We start from the raw sequence: 19,969 nt of genomic DNA, 5'->3' as shown, positions 1-19,969 counted from the left end.
ATGGGGCGGCGAGGAGGTGGGAGGCGGGTGCTGCCGTCGCGGAGCCCCGTCGGGAGCATGGCCCTCGCCGCGCCGCTGCTGCCCGTGCTCCTTCTGCTGCTGCTGCTGCTGGGGCGGCCGGCACGGGGGGCACCGGGGCAGGGCGCGGGGACCTGGTCCCGCTTCGCCCGGCTGCCCTACCCGCAAGACCAGCTTTTTCTCCACGACACCTTCCCCGACGGCTTCCTGTGGGGCGCGGGCAGCGCTGCCTACCAGACGGAGGGCGGCTGGCGCCAGGGCGGCAAAGGCGCCTCCGTCTGGGACGCTTTCGCCCACCGCCCGGCCACGCCGCCGGGGGCCGCCCCGCCGGGGCCCGTGGGCGGCGACGTGGCCAGCGACAGCTACAACAACGTCTTCCGCGACGTCGAGGGGCTGCGGCACCTGGGGGTCTCCCACTACCGCTTCTCGCTGTCCTGGTCCCGGCTGCTGCCCAACGGGACGGCGCCCGCCAACCCCGCCGGGCTGGCGCACTACCGGCGGCTGCTGCTCCGCCTGCGGGAGGTCGGCGTCGAGCCCGTCGTCACCCTGTACCACTGGGACCTGCCGCAGGCCCTGCAGGACGCCTTCGGAGGCTGGGCCAGCCCCGTCCTGCCCCAGCTCTTCCACGACTACGCCGAGCTCTGTTTCCGGCACTTCGGCGGGCAGGTGCGCTACTGGTTGACCATGGACAACCCCTACGTGGTGGCCTGGCACGGCTACGGCACGGGGCGATTGCCGCCCGGAGTGCAGGGAGGGCCGCGCCTGGGATACCTGGCGGCCCACCACCTGCTCCAGGTAAATGGTGGGTGGCGGGAAGGGGCCCTGGCAGCTCCTTGGCCCCCAGGCCGTGCCAAGGGGGAGGGTGCAGAGGCCACCCTTTGCCCTCCCCGTTGGCAGACCTGTTCCCTGGTTGACCACTGGCATGGAAGACAAATCAATGCACCCGACAGAGTACGGGCAGCCGATCTATGGGCAAAGGATGGCAAAACTCAGAGGTGGGAGGCAGGAACTTCGTAGCTATGATTATTTCGAGTTGGTGGAAAGGTGCAGAGTTAAAGCACTCTGTATTTTGCAGAAATGTTCAATCTTGACGCCAGCAGTTCAGTTGCCATTCTGGGTGTAGAGGGGATGCACTTGACTGTGCCAGTCCAATGCTGGATTTCTAAGGTGGAAATGCTTAATAAATAAGACTGTACAGGGGATTCATGTATTTGATTAAAAAGTCTTACTGAGTTAATGGAGATGTATGTTAGAGGTAACTAAAATGTTTTAGAGATGTTTTCTTGACAAAGTCTGGGGTTTTTTGAGTATGAACACTTTTTGGGAAAAGAGACCTTCAGTTCCCCAGTTAGTCTAGTAAGTGGCATAAGTAGTTTGCTATATTTAAGTTTTGTCAGTGTACGTAGTAGTTGCTGGGAGAAACCATTGTGGATTCTCAGGAAGAATTAACTGTGCACAAATCCTTCCAGTGACAGGAGAAAGGCTTCAGTATAGCTGGAATGGTGTGGCCCTTAAAGCAGGAGCTATTGTACCTTAATACCCATTCACAAACTCCGCTAATGTCCATCTGCTCAATGTACACTTACTGGCAGGAATTGTATGCTAATGAGTATTGTATATTAGACATGAACACCAAGAAAACAACACATGCCTTATTTGGCTTTTTGCCACTTCCTTGCATTACTTTTTCATTCTTTAGTGCTACACATAAGCCAAAGGAAAAATATAGATGGGAAAAATGTGGGTAAAATTTTAGATTAAATTCCTGGTCCTGAAAACTTTAAGCTCTTCATTTAGTTACCATGGTGTGTACGTGACCATGTTTCCTGCTTGAGTATATCCAGCATCATCATGGTATCGGAGTCTCTCATAATCTCAAGCATAGGCTTCTTCTTGTAAAAGCTCTGTGAAGGAAGGTGCTTTTCTACTTAACAAGTGAGAAACTGCGCCACAGACTTGCCTACACCATGTAAAAAGTATAATTAAACCAGGAAAGTCTACTAATAATAGGTTTAGTGACAGAACCTTACTATTACTTTTGTCCTGGTGATTGTCCATCAGGATTTTCACGTTAGTGGACCTTTTACACACAGTGTAAGGTGGCATGATATCAGGGTTTTTTTCCCATGTTTCATGAATGAGGAACTGAAACACAGATGTAATTGAGACCTGAAGTGTTCACTGGTTGATAGTGCCTTTCTCCTGGCATGTGATCTTTTTAGCCTATTGGTGAGTTATATTATAGTTCCAGCTCTTCCACAGGTCAGATCCCCAAATCTCAACTCACTTACAGAGAAGATCAGGGACGTGCAATATATGCAGAGATGCTCTCATCTCTGACTCCTCTGGGCAGGAGTCCTCAGTAGAGGCAGAGGTAGAGCCTAACTCTCCAGCAGAGAGAACAGCTTTAACACTGAAAGTCACCTTTTCCTTCTTATATCTCCGTAGCTAATTGATATTAGACCTTTCAGCTTGTGGAAGCAATGAAGTAGGAAGCTACATAGTGCGGCTTCTTCACATCCTGATATCCGTAGATAAAGTGTATGTCATTGTGTAAGGAAAGATTAAGTTCTGCCGTACATGGTAAAGAGTGAATTACATTTCCACGCACAAATTAAATTCTTGTCTTACATAGTTCTTGAGTGATTGACTGCAACTTGAATGATGTTTTTTAATGTGTGTCTGTGGGTTGCATATAGTTTTGTAGGTGAGTTTGGTCGGTTCTCAGGAGTGTGCACAGCCTTGATTTGGGTCAGCAGGGTGTACAGTAGTACTGCTCTGTCACATAAGCTACAGGATGTGTGCAGCACCAGATGGTGTTGCTGGAAGATACAGTCCTAATAGACTTACCAGAAAAGATGTGGTTGTATCATCCGCACAAAGAAAATCCCCTTTCAGTTGCCTAACCTTTTACAGCTTCTGTCTTACATTACCAAAAAAGTCTGGTTCCAAGTTTCTTCTTAATCCTTTTTTTCCTTCTCTGTGTCAGTCTTGTATTTTATTTTTTTTCCAGGGACGGTGAGCTTGCAGAACATATTTGGGTTTTTTAACGATAAAATGTGTTGTCATAAATGTTCGATTCTTAGCAAATGAGCAGACCAACTCTTAATATGTATGTTTTCTGACTTTTTTTCCCTTATTTACAATATGCAGTTTTAAGTGTCTTCTCTCAGCATGTATTCAAACCAAAGACTCGCAGAAGTGGAAAGCTAAAGCTAGTGAAAGCTGATGCCTTCTGATTTATTTTACTGGATGCTAATTATGCTAAAAGGGAAAATAATTTCCTATAAGTTCTTTAAAATTTGACAGATATAAATGTGGATTTTGGGCTCTGTCTTTCTGAGTGACTTATTTATTTTCTGAAGAAATAACCAAATAAGACTTAGATTCAATTTAAGTTGTTCAATTCAGGGCTGGCGAAAAGTTTGGTCTAAGTAATGATGTTCAAATTTAGCTTGAATGGATTTCATCATATTGTACTGAATTTTTTTATTACCTTTAGTTTTTCTGAACTTCCTTAAGTGAATCGTAATAGATGCTAAATGGACAGAGTAAGAGGCACTTTTAAATAAACAGGAGCAAGTAAAAATAGTGTAAAAATCTCATAAGAAAAAAGATTTTATTGGTGCATCCTTGGTGTGCTGTTGAGGGATGTTGATCAGTTTTCAGTAAAAATTTCACCCATTTATAGGATTTCCACTGACATTTGTCACTTTTGATGTCTAAGCCCTTCAAATGTGGTAAGAAATGGAGGAAATGGTACATGTTTATTCACCAAACAGATGAAATGGATCAAGTATGTTTCATATAAGTTGGCATTCTCTTGAGTCAACAGCCAGAAAATGTAATGCCAACAATCTGTCATGTATATAATGCGTCTCTTTCTCCAGGCAGGAGTTGAGAGAGGTCAGTGTATTATGTTCTGGTTTTTGCAAATGCGTTTTTTCATTAATGGTTCACAGTATGTTGTCTGAGTTGAACATACTTGGATTTACTCAATATAAACAGCATTTGCAGAAACAGAAGAACATGTCGTTTCCCTGAAGAAGTGAGTGGAACTGCTGCCTGGAAACCAGTCACATGGCAACAGACTGATTTCTATTCCAAAACTCTTTCCAAAACAAAAGGTAAGTACTCTTTTGTTGACTTTCAGTGCTAAACCTAATAAAGTATCAGTAATTTCAGCATAGGAGAGTGGTCTTTTCTTGGTGTGTATTGTTTCTTTCAAAATTCAGACGGCCTTCAAATTTTCACTCAGTGCAAGTGAAGTGGTTTGGGATTTTCCTGAAAGTAACGTGTAGTTGTGAACACATACAGAATTTTTAGGAAAAAGGAGGAATAATTCTAAGTAATACTATTTTTTTCTATTTTTTCTTTCTTAGGACCTAATTCAAAGAAGAAATTGGTTCTGCTCTGGTTTTGAGTATCAGTCGGGTAGTATATATTTACAGTAGTGATTATTCTAATCATAATTTATTTGAATCAGGTATCTTTCAAGTGTCGGAGATGACAGAGAAGTGCAGTCAAACCATAGTGCAAGTTCACATCTGATGCTGTAGTTTTCCGTGCCAGTAGCTACCAAAGGTTATACTATGTTTACAAATTATATTAAAAGCTATAGTGAATCTTTTTCAAGCTTTAATCATCAAAAGAAAAAGCAATGAATTGTTTTTCATTTTAAAATGTGTTAAACAGAGGAGTTTGGGTTTCAAAGACGTGCATTTTATTAAAATTAGCTCCAAAGATAGTATTTGTAACTTTCTCCTTGCTGTTTTCTACTTGTTTTCAAATATTGCACTGTAACAAAAAAAAGCAGAGTACTTTGACTTTTAGTTACAGAAATACAGAAATATCAGGACTGCAAGGAGAGTAAAATGTAAGAAGTGTAGTGGTTCTATAACTTGAAAAACTTTTTAGAGATTATAGGAAATCTTACTAAAGCTCAACAGGCAGGACCTGGAAAGACTACACTAAAGTGGTATGGAAGCAGAGTTTGTGTTGTCTGTGTGGAAGAAAACCAGGTCAAGCCTCTAGGTATGTTAAGTCCCACCTCAGTTCTTTTACTGTTCATTATGAAGATGAGGATTTCTTGAGAGTCTGTGTTCATGATGAGGTTTTTAGTGCTTAATAGTTGTGGCTTTATAGCTAGGAATCTCGGTGCTAAATTCTATCGGCAGCCCCAAATCTGTGTTTTCATGTCTCATTTTAAGTGCCACGTGCCTGATTTTTAATTGTTACAGTAGCTGTTGCTGGAGGTACCTAGGTGATAATTCTGGTTCCTAGCCAAGGTAGTCTAGTATGCTTCCTTTTTAAATAGCACGCTTTTCACGTTGGGCAGGGCTCTACTCAGTGCTGGAAAGATAATGGTTAACAGCAGTTTGATACAGATAAGAGCATTTAGATCAGTGACATAAAATTCACATCTGATAAAGTCTCACTGGGTACATGAGTGTCAAGCTGTCTGCTCCTTGATACTGTTTCATTGTGCATTAATAAAGCCTCTTAAAGTGTGAGATATTCTTGGTTCTCCCCTTCAACCTCTTTTCTCAAGCAGAAGAGATCCTGTATGTGTTGTAGTTTTGAGGAATCCTAAGTAAAATGTGTGATAGAACTCGTGTTACTGTGTATTCCTTTTTTTGGCAAACTTTTCTATTTCACCTTGTTTCTATGCATGGTTTCTAGTACTTAAAGTAATTAGTTGATGGGCATAATTCCTACCTGCACATGGGACCTGGAAAATAAAGTCTAGCTTCAGTTTTGCAGACTGAAATGTATATTTTATTTCAAGATAAGTTCACCCTTTTTTAATGCCTGCCTTTCCTTTTAGACTGAAAGCTAGGAGCTCTTAGAGCTTTTCACATGAAACCTCTATTCTGCAATCGTCAGCAGGTTGAAAGTGCAGAGACAGTCCTTTCTGTTGAAAGTGTTGTCTTCTGTAAGGAAGAAATGCTTTGTCACTTAAGAGAAAGTTGTTTCACTCATCACATACCCACCTTCTAGAAGGTCAGATTCTGATCTTCCTTGATTTGGGACAAATTAAATCAGAATATGACTAAATATGACTAAAGCTAACTACCTTAGCTTTGTTCCCCACGTTTATTAACTCTGAGGCCAGGTTGGATGGGGCTCTGAGCAGCCTGGTCTAGTGGAAGGTGTCCCTGCCCGTGGCAGGAGGGTTGGAACTAGATGATCTTTAAGGTCCCTTCCAACCCAAGCCATTCTGTGAATCTATGACCCTGTGACAGGTTTTAGCAATTATAGGATGTGTGTTGCCGGTTTTAGTATTAAATAAAACTACTTATGCTTGCATATTTGCCTGTCAAAGCATATAGGAGAGTGTTGCAGGTAAAACTGTGAATGCTGATATTAGATTAAATCAGAAGAATGGAACAGAAGGATATGGTTGTAGATAACATCTCAGGATGTTTAGGAAATTACTGAAATGAAGACTCGACAGATCTCTGATGGACAAAGTGACTCATAGAACATGACCGTGAAAGAAGAGACTAGCTGCTGGAGGAGGAGATGGATTGCTTCACCTGAGAGAAAATATGTAAGCAAAAAGAGGTGAGTTGTCAAGAAGGAAGAATAACAAAGCACAAAAGAAGAGAGTGATGTTGGCCATGGCAAGGGACTGGAGTCTTCAGTAAAATGGGATGAGTAGGAGATGAATTATAGGAAGGGAAGGAATTAGATTGACACTGATGCACTCTGTAAATACTCCTGGACATAAATATGACTGGATGAAAATTCAGAGTTGAAAGGCCGTATGCACACACACACACACACAAAGATAAAAGTTCTTTATCAATACAGTTAGATGGACTCTTAGAAGTCTTGGATAGCTTTGCAGGAAAGAGCTGCTGTAATGGCCTTTCAGTATTAATGGTAGGAACAAAAATCTTTTAAGACAGCTGGAGCAGTTTGAGAAAAGAGACGTGATGCTTTTGGTGGCAGAGAAGGTACCAGTAAACATGTATTCTTCCTCTTTGCTTGCAAATTCATAACAGAATGATACATGGCATGATTTAATTCTGAGAACATAGTTCAGTGAAGGAAATTAAATCCAATCTGTATTAACAGTAAGCAGCTTGTTTAGGATGTCAGTAATGACAACTTCTGGCTTGCTATGGTAGCTTTAAGTCGAATCTGATAGCACAAAACACTCATAAAAAGCCTGGCCTGTTAAGTTTTTGGTATGTATCCCTGGAGATTTGTCAGGGAATGTCCTTTGACATACATGCTGGAGTAAGAAAAAGCATTTTAAGAACCTCTGGATTTGGCCATGTTGAAGCACATTTGTATTGCTTCATTTTTATGTGTTTAGTTTGAAAAGAGAGAGCATTCTGTGTTATGGAGAACTGCAAAAGTTTTGTTTTGATTCTAAAAAGAAGCCCCCAAAAGCATGCCCCAAAAACCAAACCAACCCATATTCTAAATTCTCTGTTACTGAAATCTTTGCAGATGCTGTTTACAACAGCTAGTGTAGGAACCAAGGGACTGGAACCACAGACAGCTGGGTCTCTCTGACATCTGCATGCAGAAAGCACAGGGGCTTTTACATGTATCAGGATCTGGCCAGCCTGGGAGGCTGAAAGTCCAGGGAATGCTGCAAGACACCCTGTGACATGTTCTTCAGCAAGTGGTGAGCTGACAGGGAGCCATCCACATTTCCAGGGAGCTTTCACTTCAGTCTGCACATGATAATTTTGTTACTTGTATTTGAGGTCTCATGTTGACAGCTGAGATTTGACTTTTGTTTTAGTCAGCTTAGCACACCTGTAAAGACAGCTGAATAGTTTAAAATTGTCCAGGAGAGATTATACTATGGAAATGCCTTTCAGTTTTTTGAGTCCAGAAGTCAACTCAGCAATCCTTTTGTAGGTAATCGGTTAATGCCCTTACTAAAGGCTAGAAAATGTTGGTATCACTGGGATTATATTTTACAAGCTATTTGCTTTACAGTTGGGAAGACAGTAGCATCTTTTTGTTTTGATCTTGCTTCTAGAAAAGACATCAAATGGTCAGGTGGGGAAAGGGGATAAACTTATAGCTGTTGGTCACATGTTCTGGTAGGAGTTCACAGTGATTTTCCAATGCCTTTCTCGGTCAGCTTTTTTCTCGTTCTCTTGAATATGTAGTAGCTCCACTGCATCACTTGTTTTTCAGAGCTGAGGGCAAAGTTTACTCAATTTGTTTTTTTAACTTTCAGCATTTTAAGAGATAAAATAATTTTTTGCTGCAGGCATGGAACTGTGGAACTTAGTTATTGATTAATTATTCTAATTATGGTTCCTTAAATATGTATGGAAATGGTAGAATTATGCAGCATGTCTTTTCCTTTGAGAAAGGTTGTGAATATATTGCATTGTCAGGCTGAGTGATTTTTTTTAAAATGTTTTATTTATTAACATTTTTAATTTTTTATTTTTAAGTGATAACATTTTGTTTAAAATTCAATTCAACAATTCTGACCTCATGTTTGAAAAGAATGTTCAACTGACTCCTGACTGTACAGTGATGACATACTTTTTGTAGTGCTTCTTTAATTCTTCATTTCTTTTCCTGTTGTAGTGTTAACTTGGGTACAAACAATGCTGGTGGAGAGAAGGGCCACCACAACAGAATGTCCGTCACCAGTACGTGTACCATCACCAGGCAAAATCCCGGCCAGGAAGAGTCTTTAACTAAACGTGGGGTGATAGGAAAGAGGAGTATTATGAAAACAGACAATGCATGAGGATCTGGTGAGATGTGGGGGTGCCTGGCAATAAGTGGGAATGCGGAAGCTGGATCTGTGGGACAATACTGTATTTTTGTGTGTATATTTAGTGTTGAAAATTAAACTTGATGTGAAATGAGATGGCCTGGAGTCACCATGGATGAGTTATTCTGTGTGGGTTTTTTTAATAAATGTTATATTAATTTATTTGAGGAAGCTGACTGGTGATTTAAGGAAATCACAGACTATGATTCACAAGGATGGGGCCTAATTCAGGAAGTCTGCATTGGCTTATGATGTCCACTTGCTGTCCCCACAATGGTACCAGTACTGGGAGTGGGGAACACAGTGAGCAGTCTGCAAAAGAAAAGAGGGATGCTACATTAAGTCTGGGTTTCTCAAAGGAGCTTAAGGAAAATAAGTGAGAATTGATTTTTCCTATAGCTTTTTGGGGAAACCTGTCACTTTCAAGCACTTAAGTAAATTAGCAAGTTGAACAGATGTGTTCCTCTTGTCTTGAAGAAAATGTGCGTTCCCATATTCAAGCAGCATCTCTGCGTACAAAGTGTAAGACCTTGGAAATAGCAGTTCAAGGAGCTCTTGAACTCTGTTTATCATCCTACTTCCCATCCCAACCATGAACATGCCTCTTGTTTTGAATGAGAAGAGAATATTGGGGTATATCGTGCAGGGAAGAGAACAGAGCTGTGGGAATATGATTCAGCTGCAGTTTTGCATCTTAATTATATGCTTAGCAGGAAAAAAAAATCCTTTTTTCTTCATACCTCTCTGTCGTATCAGATAGCTTTTTCTAATCTTCCTAATACCTCCTGAATTCACAAAGTAATATAATGTAATTAGAGCAAGTCAGAAAGATCTAAAACCTTTGAACTGGAATTTGCTGATTCATTGAAATTAAAATATTTGAGAGACTTCAGTTTTCCAGACAAAGTTGAGAACTAGGGGAAATAAAAATCAATAGTTTTATTTTTTATTTTGCTGTGAAAAGTCTTAGTCTTCCATTTTAATGTGATACTGAAAAATTTCATTTTGATATACTGAGTCAGTCAGTCATTTCACACTCTGCCTTCTGTATTCTTTTGTTGGATGAGTGCCCAGTGCTTCAAATTGGGTCAGTTTACCCTTGTGAAATTGCTGTGTAACCTGCTGCAATACACCTGACTTATTGAAGCTGCAGATTGATGCTTTTTCTTCTTTGATGAAAGAAATAAAACAGAGCCATCAGGACTGCAAGTCAGAATTCTTGCACTGTAGTGGTTACTCCATCTCTCGTATCTGTAGCTGGGCTGCTTGTGCCACTTTTCTGTGAAACTGTCATTATTCAGTCATTTATCCTGCTCCTCCTTCCTATTTCTGGTAAAAAGAAAAGTGGCACTCAAAGGAGGCAGTTGCTTGAAAGGGGGAAAAATTCTAATAAAAGCAGCATCAAATTGGCACAGTCATTCTGATTCTGAATATTAGAACCAACGAACTGTGGCACAGGGCAGCTCAGAAACAGCCCAGCTTAGGGTAATGAAATAGAGGCCACTTCAAAATTGGTTGGTGGTGAAATGGTTATAGAAAGAGCATTGTAACGCTAAGCCATGAAAGGCGAGAACCCTTAACCACACCAGTCCCACTTTACCCAAGCTGGACTCTTTTGGAGAGTAATGTTTCCCATGTTACTGGTCATTTGGAGTAGGTTTGTAGAAACCAGAGGGGATGAGTGTAGGTCTGAATGCCATACTGGTACCAGCCTGTGGGATCTGGTTTTGTGGGCTCTTGACTGGTGGTCAGGAAAGAATTTGAATTATTAAGGAACAGTGATGTTTCTTGTTGGGCCTCTTTTTTTCCCTTTCTCCGTGCCATGACCAGACTCCCAGGATAATTAAGGCATTTTACCTAGATATTTTGCCTTCTGTTGCAAGGGTTTAGGATTGTGGTAATATCTTTGATTTTTCTTGTTTTATTCCTGTGGCTCATGATGACATCTGGAGCATTTGGTGGTTTTTTTCTTGTGTTAAATATCTTGGGATTTGCTTTTTGGCTCATAATGCCACAAACATAGAATCACAGAATCATAGGAGGGTTTGTGTTGGAAGGGACTTTGCGGATCATCTAATTCCAACTCCACTGCCTTGATGTGGCGTCCTACCCTTGAGGGGAAGGGAACACCCAAGATTCATAGATGCTCGTGGTCAGAAAGAAACGACAAAAGTCAGAGAGTCCACAACTTATCTTCTGGGCTTCTACATGTGGGACACCTTTCACTACATCAGGTTGCTCAAAACTCCATCCAACCTGACCTTGAACACTTTGAGGAATGGGGCATCAACAGCTTCTGTGGGCAACCTTGTCCAGTGCCTCACCACCTTCATAGTGAAGAATTTCTTCTGAATATCTCATCTAAACCTTTCAGGTTAAAGCCATTTCCCCCTCGTCCAATCTCTAAATTCCCTTGTGAAAAGTCTCTAGCTTTCCTGTAGGCCCCTTTTAGGCACTTGAAGGTGTTAAAATGTCTCTCTGGAGCCTTCTGTTCTCCAGGAGGGGGCATACAGTAGATATTATTGTGTAGCATTTAGGGCTAAAGGCTACAATATTGCAGGCAACTAAGCTGGATGATTAATATATCTCCTTTCCATGCTTGGCTGAGGGACTGTTCGCTTTGTATGAGTGCTTCTGGGGAATATTTTTTTTAGGAATGGAGTATGGAATACTGAACTATAAAGAGAGAGAGAAATAGGAAAGGGTCAAACATACATTGAAGCAGCATGTTCCCAGTGTGGGAAAGGACCTGGGAGGGTCTGGAAAGACTTGTGGGGCACTAGCATTTTCTAGACCTGAGGGCATTTAGAAATGCCTGAGTGAGATATTTAAGTGTCAAGGGGAAAAAATTATACTGGGAGGTATAGAGAGACAAGAGAGTTAATTGGTGTGTCAGTTATGTAATTTACCAAAATAAACTTAACTGTCAGAGAGTAAGTCTTGCTGTGGCACAAACACTGACACTGGACATAAGATAGAAACAGTAGCAATGACAAGCTGCCAGGCAGGCTCAATTTTTTGTTATGTAGTAAAGTAATTCCAGATTTTTGAGTGACTGGTGCAAGCAGCTGAAGATTTTTCTCTGAAGCACCTTATTCTGGAACTGCTTCAGTGGTAATGAGATAGATTGGACAGCCTCACCTGTTGCAGTGATTCTTATGTTCTACTATTATTCTCCTACAAGAGTAAGAAAAAAGTACCTTCTTAGTCCCCACATTATGTTTCTGGTAAGATTTATTATCGATCCCACCACTGAATAATTCACTGCTGTTTTGTGCAGTAACTGTGTATAGGTTTGGGAAGCACCAGCCCAGTTTTGTGTCTCAAAATCTTCAAAGGCTAGAATATGTCCAGGAGACAGATAGACAGTAGGTGCCATTCTGAAGTGTGGCCAATGAAACTGTTGTAGTTCTGCACTGGTGGAATGACACCGTCGATGTAAATGCTGAAAAAAATGTAGATTATTGCACCTGTAGCATAACATGGTATTTTGGATACAGATAAAATACCTCTTCTAGGTGAAAAAATGGTCTTTCTTTGTTTGGCTGTGAAATGGATGCTTTAACTGAAGAGTAGTCTGTGAGATATGCAAGTAATTTTTTTTATCAGCTTGTCTCATCCAGATTGAGGACACAGGAGAGCATGCAAGAAAACCAATATGCCTAACCAAGGGTGGATATGGCCAATACAGAATGATCGGTTTTGGAGTCAGTTGGCCCCTAGCTCTCGAGCTCCTCTTCGTGGTGCTAATAGGAGAGCTGGATGGAGGTTACAGCCTCCAGAGTCCCCACATTCAGCTTAGTGTATAGCATGGAAATAATTTGTGGGTACAACTGGGGCAGTCTTCAATCTGCAAAGATTATCAACAGCAAATGATACCCAACAGCTGAAAAAACAACGTTAAAGTACCTGGGGTTCATGTCCACCCCGAGTTACAGCTGACAGCAGCAGGGCATTCTGCTACTTTGAGTGAGGCTGTAGCATGGAAGATTACTCCTGCCCCAGAGTTTAGAAGCATCATCATCATACTGTCTTCCAGGCAGTGTTTGCATCAGCTCTGAGACACAGTTTGGCATCTGCTTGACCTTGCAATAGCTGGCTTCCCAATAACCATTATAAAATGTGGTTTAGCGTAAAGATATTTCTCCTTAAGTGGTTTGGCAGCATTCCCAGTGATCCCAGAGGGAAGAGCAGCTAGGACTTGTACTCCAGCTCTGAGCCAGCTGTCCACTAGGCTGACCAGGGGTGGAGCTGTGTGTATTTTGGCTCTGCACCACAACTAGCGAGTAAAGACATGGACTAAGCTGTCCTTATCTACTTGCAATCCTTTGGCGTAGATCTGTGTGATTTGAAGTGGTGGGTGCCAGGGTCATACAGCAGTGCTGCATGAGGGCTGGTGATGGCTGGGTGAAGATGGAGGAATGCAATGCATGTGCTTTGCTAGGTAGATGCTTCATCACAGTGCAGCCATCTCCCTTGCAGGCTGTGGAAGTGAACATAAAGGAGAGCAGTCACACGAGCTAATTTTAGGACATGTTAACCAGAGACATCTACATTTCAGCTTGCTGTCTTAGGGTCCTTTTACAAGTAACAAAGAGTAGTGAGCATGGTGTCTCTCATCCTATGACCAAAAATACAGTAATTGTCCCATTTCTGCCTGTGGGGTTATAGACAAACCTGTGGTGAAAAATCCAGACTTTTTGTAGACAGACTTTTTACACTTAGTCTAATGAGAGTCTGAAAAGGTGGGGCAGGCGACAGGTGCTTTGTGTTGCTGTGACTTCTCAGGCTCTGACATAGGGTCTGGATCATATGCAAATTTTGCCTGAGTCTCCCTTATTTCAGGCTTGTCTGTGGGGAAGACCTATATCTCATGCTCTCCCCTGGTTTTCCTGGGTGGTGAGCTGTCTTCTGACACAGGAAAGCAGCTTAGCTTCCCCCCTGCAAGGCTGGTCAGTAGCACCTGCATGGTCCTGTAAAACCAGAGCAAGCAACAGCCATGTCCCATGTAAGATATCATGGATGTTGAGTAGCCATATTCTGTGGCTCTTCACTCCCTTTTGTCAGTCAGCTACTGATGACCCACCGTGACTGCTGGAGTATGTTGAGAACATTTAATGTTTTTTTTTCAAAAATGTAAAGAGAGCAGTCCTTGGAAAATACAGTTTAAAACATAAAAAAAAAAAAAGGTTAAAAACTTTAAAGTTAACACAGTCTTTTCCCCAGTAGTTGGAACTGATATGCAGATGCAAACCATATACTAGTTGTCACAGTCTACCTCTGTCTAGAAACGAAAAAATGCCTCTTTCCTTTAGGGCCCCATAATTTTCTCCAAGGAAGTTATTGAATCTCATTTCAAATTGAGTAATACAATAGGTATTTACTGGCTATGATAAGCAAAAAATTTAAAATGTTCATTCAGTCTCCAAAATGAAAAACCTTATTATTTTAGAACAAAACACAGATATCCTCCAGTCACCTACATAAAAGTAGCATAAGGAAAGACAGCAGCCATCAGGTGGTGAAAAAGGTAGAGTTAAAAAAATGATCTTCCAAAATGCTTTTTGCCAGATCTCTCGAGAAAGGTGATCACATTGAGCACTGGGATTCATAGACAGGAAAGGTTAATGGTGATGAGGGCTAGATAAATGTAAATAACTACAGGTACAGTGGACAGAAAACACTATGAATTTACACTATTAAAGTCGAGCCAGACCCCTCTGATAGCTTTCTGTGATAATTGATTATCTAGAAAAAGAAAATATGATAGATGTAATCAATCTGTATTTTCAGTAGGACCCTTGAAATGGAGGCGAGGAGGAAGAGAATTTTTAGCAGTAGCTGGGAAATTGCTGAAGTAAATATCACAGTAAGCTACAGTGAAAGTAGAAGCATCAGGCTCAAGGGCAGTTCACAGCTGAACTTAACATATTTTAACTCCCATGCGTTGGCACAGGTTCGGATTGTACTATTTAGAGCATTAGCTAAACTGAAGAAACAGTGCCAGTGCAAAGGATAATCAAGATAAACAGATGAACAGAAAGACTCAGAATTTTTTTCTTAAGATGAGAACTTGCTGATCACAGCATGACCATCAGATGCCAATATAATCCAGCTGTGACAAAGACACATTTGTTTCTAGTCTGTATCAGGTGATGTTTCCAGCAGAGATGAGGAATTGCCTTGCTACAACATGGCTTATTTACCTGAGCAAGAACACTAAGAGAGGATATACTTGTTGTCTATAACTAGATCAAGTAGTATGAGAAATGTGGGTTTAGATTGCTATAGATGGAGCCTCACTTTTTTTTCCAAGTGCTAATTTTTGCAGAGATTATTTTTCCTCTCAGTAAGACAGTACAAACTCGTGTATGTGTCTCATGCAGAGTATCTTCTTTAGGAGTGTTCGTGTGTAAGAGAGCATTCAGTGAAAAGTTCAGTTAATGTGATGCAATCTCTTCTACTTCCTCCCCTCCTTCCTTCCTGCCTTTCTTCCTCCCTCCCTCCCTGCTTTCCTCCCTTTGTCTCAGCAAAAACATCGGGCTCTTCAAGCCCTTCACACCCTAGTTCAGGCCATTGATTTGCTTTTCACTGGTGTTCAGGCAACTAGTTAATTACTAGTTAATTACTAGTTGCCCACTTCTCTGCTTTCTCTAACATCATTGATTGAACCATGATTCCATGTAAACTGTGTAATCTGTGAATTTTTTAATATCTGAAGTGTCATCCTGATTTAATGTATCCTGTCTTAGATCCGTTTTTTCAATATTCTTTGCGCTACATACTCATTGTGTTGGCATAGATGTGGCTAATGAAAAACTTTCTCTCTAGGATAAGGTGGCTGTCATGCTCTTGCTGCACCGTGTGGAATCTCTCAAAGTCAAAGATTGTTTTCCTGTTTGATTTTGAGAAAAAATGTAAATTGCTGTACTATGGTTTGTAGCCTGAAATACTTTTGAAGTACTCAGCTGGGTTGGTTTTGGATGAAGGTAACCTGGAAGCTGCTCTACAGAAGCACTCCTAGTGTAATCCAGCTTCTAATCGTCTTCTGGTCTATGGGTTATTGTAGATATTGGGTCCTCAGCTCTACTGTTTGCTAAATAGATGTAGGTACTATGTGTGGAAATTAATCAGCCACATATTATAATTATATTAGACACAGCAGTACACTTAATCTCCTTTTCCGTCTAATGAATCCAGAATATATGTAAGCCATCTGGCTGCTTACATGAACTTGTACTGGTCTAAAAATTAGGAAAGTATTTTAAAAAAAGTCAACTACTGGATTAATTGCTCTTCCTTTCCTCTTGTATTTAAGACTGAGATGTCTCTGATCAATCTGTTGTCTGGGAGTGGGACTGTTAATGAACACTGAGCTAGTTTACAAAAACCTCTGTGGCTCTGAGACTGTTTTGATGGATTTATTCATGGAAATATGTTGAAAGTTTCTGCTATACCTGTGTCTTTGTCAGTTTCTTAGAAACAAGGCATCTCTTCAAACTCTACTTCCGACTGCCTTCCTTTAAAACAAGCAATATTTAATTGATAGGCACCTGATCTCACTTAGATATTGACCTAATTACCGTAAGCATACGTGGCCTCCTGACAACTGACAACTGCTGATATATCTGCTCTCATAGTAACTGTGAAGCAGAGCAGTGCTACTTTCTGGCCTGTATATAGCTGGACAAAGGAGGATGAATTATGCTGTTACAGGAAAAATGTGAATTTGCATTTCTGTTGTTCTAGTACATTTTGATGTTAAAGCTGGGATTTCTCCCAGAATCCCTTTTCTTTAAATATTCTTTAAATATTTCTTTAAATTTCTTTAGGCATTTCTTTAAATATTATTCTACTTTGATAGTATATTCGCATATCACGGTGTGGTGGTGGAATTTCCAAAGACGTGGTTATACCAAAATAAATGCCAACCCCAAAGAAAGTGCTTAAAAATGTACCTGAAGTTGCGAGTTAACTGATGTGTTAAGATCTTCATTTGTCCTTATATTTTTGTATCTATATTTAAAATGGCCAAGGGAAAAAAATATGTGTTTAGTCATATCTGGAATCAGTAGGAAAGGAAAAGGGTGGATATACAGGCACCTTATTTTTTGTATTCATAGTCCAGTCTATGCACATTCAAGTGTCTTAATATCACTGGCTTTATACTTTGTTCTAGAGCAATTTGAAATTTAGTATTACACTTTGATATGGTAGACAAAAGATAACTTGTGCCAGTTTCTTCAACTTAGACACTATTTTTTTTCCCTAAGATTTCATTCTGCTGTAGTGTTAGCCAAAGGGAAAATAATCTTTTGCAGGTTTCTTATGTAAAGAAAGCCCAATATCAAAGTTACTGTCTCTTCTTCAAGAGACAGCTGTTTTCTCTCCAAAAGGGAATGTGAACAGTGCACTGGCAAAGAGCCGATTAAGGAAGCCTGAAGCATGTTAAGTTGTTTTTTAAAAAAAAAAAAAAAATCACATCCTAGGCCTCCAGAAGTGTGCATTACACTGCCAGAGTAAAGTCTAAGCTTGACTGTGGTAAGTATGTTTAAAGTCTGTCTAGCTGATGCAATATTTATGACTACCTCAGTCTGTTGATATGACGTTAATTCTGGTTAGAAAGTGCCTAGTACTATGGTGCTTAGAGCACAGAAGCTCAAACAGGAATTGCTGAAAGAAGAGTAGCTAGTTAGCGTTTGCATTTCCTTTTCTTTGGCTTTTTTTTTTTTTTTTTAAGTTTTTCTTGTTATTTCTCGAAAGACTGGATAAAAACCAGTACATTGATGTAGTAACCCCCCATCCTATATTGTTTCATGTTAAAATATGGTATATACTTTCAAAAGTAGCTGATAATTTTATATCAACTATTAACATTTGTCTTCTTAGCAGCTACATTAAAACATTTATTCAATATTATGTCAGACAAACTAGTTGGATTCTTTGTCTACAAAGAGATGAAACACTACTTACTTTCTACAGATAATTAAAAATATGAAGATAGTGTTTATAAAGAATTAGATATTTAATTTTAAAAGCTTTTTGGGTTTTTTGCAGTATTCTCTTCTACAAGAGTCCAACTTCATTCTGCTTGCAGGCTACAAGAGTAAAGCAGGAAAACTTTTATATGTACACTTTTGAGTTAATACTCATCTCTGTAGTAAAGCAATTTTATATCTACCATTAAACATGTCTGGATCCCTTTCCCCACCCACGACGTGGGGCGGCCCAGTTCTAGTTCCATTTCCATCTGAAGAACCATTCCGACGTCTTGAAGGATGGGAAAGGGAACTCCAGAGGTTTTCTCAGGGGTTTCTTTTGTCCCTGAGGCTGGAGGGGAGAGGTGCCCTCCCCTCCCCCCACGCACGTGGTCCCATGGCAGGCACAGAGACAGCACACCGAGCGCGGAGAGGAGGCAAGAGAGAGTTTATTGTTGGGGATGTTACATTTATAGGGTTTAGGAGGATTCACAGAGTAACCAATTAGAAGACTCAAGGGGCTTAGAGGAACACCCAATCACAGGAAGGGGTTAACAAAGGCCAATGGGAAACACCTCAGGACACCTTCCCAGGACATTCCTGCATGGATAACATTACCGTGGGGGGTGTTGGGAAGAAGAAGCATGTGTTTGCAAAGACCACCAAAAGCCATTTTAAGACACATTTAAACAACAGATTTCCCATATAATGCAGATTTACTGCCACAAACATGCATTTAGTAACAGACATAAAGGGACTTATTCATACCTTGAAAGTGTATTTTCATGGTTTCAGCATGCTTTGGATGAGGTTCTAAATGTATTTCCCAAATCAAAGGAGATATAATTTGAGTCCAGTTTAATCTGTGACTGCAGCATAGTCAAAAGCTTGTAGAAAAGACCGGATAAATACACATAAATCATCCTTGAATCTGAAGAATTGGAAAGATTCAAAATTTGCTTCCACTGTAAAATTGGATGCCCCATTTTGTCCCTCCATCTCCTGACTGAAGTTGTTAATCTCTTTCTTGAATCTTTTAAAATGTGGTACCCCAAGAGTTTCTCTTCCCTCTATGAATCTTTTTTCCCTCATCTTTCCCTGCATTGGAATTTCTTTTTCCTCTTCTGAGCTCTGATTTGAACAGCTACACTTTATGTTCTTGGTGGCTGCTGAGGAGTGTAGTGATTCTTCAAAATAAATATGTCTGACTAAAGTCTGCCTCCTCCAGTGACTGTATCCTCACTGACAAGATGTGCCTTTGCTGAGTAACTGGCTTGAATTCCTCCTACAGTTTCCCACATTTTCCTTTCTTAGCCTAGCTTAATGGAAGCAATACCATTAAGGAAGAATTATAGCTAGTAATAACCATTGTATAAATTAAAACTTGTTAGCTGGCTTTATGATTCACTGTACTGTTGCAAAGGTGGGCAGATAGCTGAGGCATCAAGACCACTAGGTTATGAGTCATTCAGTTCTGCTTGCCTTCTCCATCTGCATGGTCCTCTGATTCACCATGTCAGCCTTTCAGGGATTGTTGCTCATGTAAAACTTCTGGAGTGAAAAAGTCTAGCTTAGGTCCTCTTGATTTCCCCAAGTCTTTCCAGAATTTTGATTTAGTCTTACGCAATGTTTCAGAGTATTTATCCTTCTCACAGTCATAACTTCATGTACTCAAAAGGCTACCTCTTTAAAAGCCACTAGGGCTAAAAAAGTTGCACACATTGACAAGCATGTGCCATTTAAAAAGCTTAGAGTATCCTGCCTTGCCTCCAATTACCAGTCCAGAAGACTGGCAATTTCCAGAGTTCTTATGTAGTATCTGTCTGTGCAGGTGTCTTGGTAGCCCAAGGATCCCAAATGGTACTGTTTAAGCAACGGAATCTTAGGTCAGAAGTGCACATTAACCCTTCTGACACCTAATGGGATATGTCAGGATCTGGATCTGCTTTCTGCTTCATAGGAGTGGGATTCAGTTGCTGGAGGACAGATATCTTCTGCCATTTGTGTTGTGGAATTCCCATGACATTTGCACTGGCTCACAAGTTTGGCAAAGATCCCAGGTGACCCATCTGCTTTTGTCAGGAGCATGTCCTGCTTAGACAGGATCTCTCTCAGATCTGAGTTGGCCCCCCCCAACAGTGGGGATTCTGCTGCCTAGAAGTAGGCCTGTGATACCATTTGGATTAGAACTGTACCACCACAGAGC

At 40.8% G+C, this 19,969-nt stretch overlaps 1 protein-coding gene across 1 annotated transcript in view; it reads left to right on the top strand.

The window, feature by feature from the left end:
- The window catches only part of KL (klotho), a 49,734-nt gene continuing 29,765 nt past the window's right edge, over positions 1 to 19,969 (top strand). The window contains exon 1 of the mRNA XM_032680417.1: positions 1 to 813. Within this exon, the coding sequence (XP_032536308.1) occupies positions 1 to 813 (813 nt within the window). The remainder of the gene's footprint in view (positions 814 to 19,969) is intronic.

Source organism: Chiroxiphia lanceolata, chromosome 2 (genome assembly GCF_009829145.1).
Source record: "Chiroxiphia lanceolata isolate bChiLan1 chromosome 2, bChiLan1.pri, whole genome shotgun sequence".
NCBI classification, from domain to species: Eukaryota; Metazoa; Chordata; class Aves; order Passeriformes; family Pipridae; genus Chiroxiphia; species Chiroxiphia lanceolata.
The sequence above is the reverse complement of the archived record's forward strand: the minus strand, read 5'-3'. Positions and strand labels throughout refer to the sequence as shown.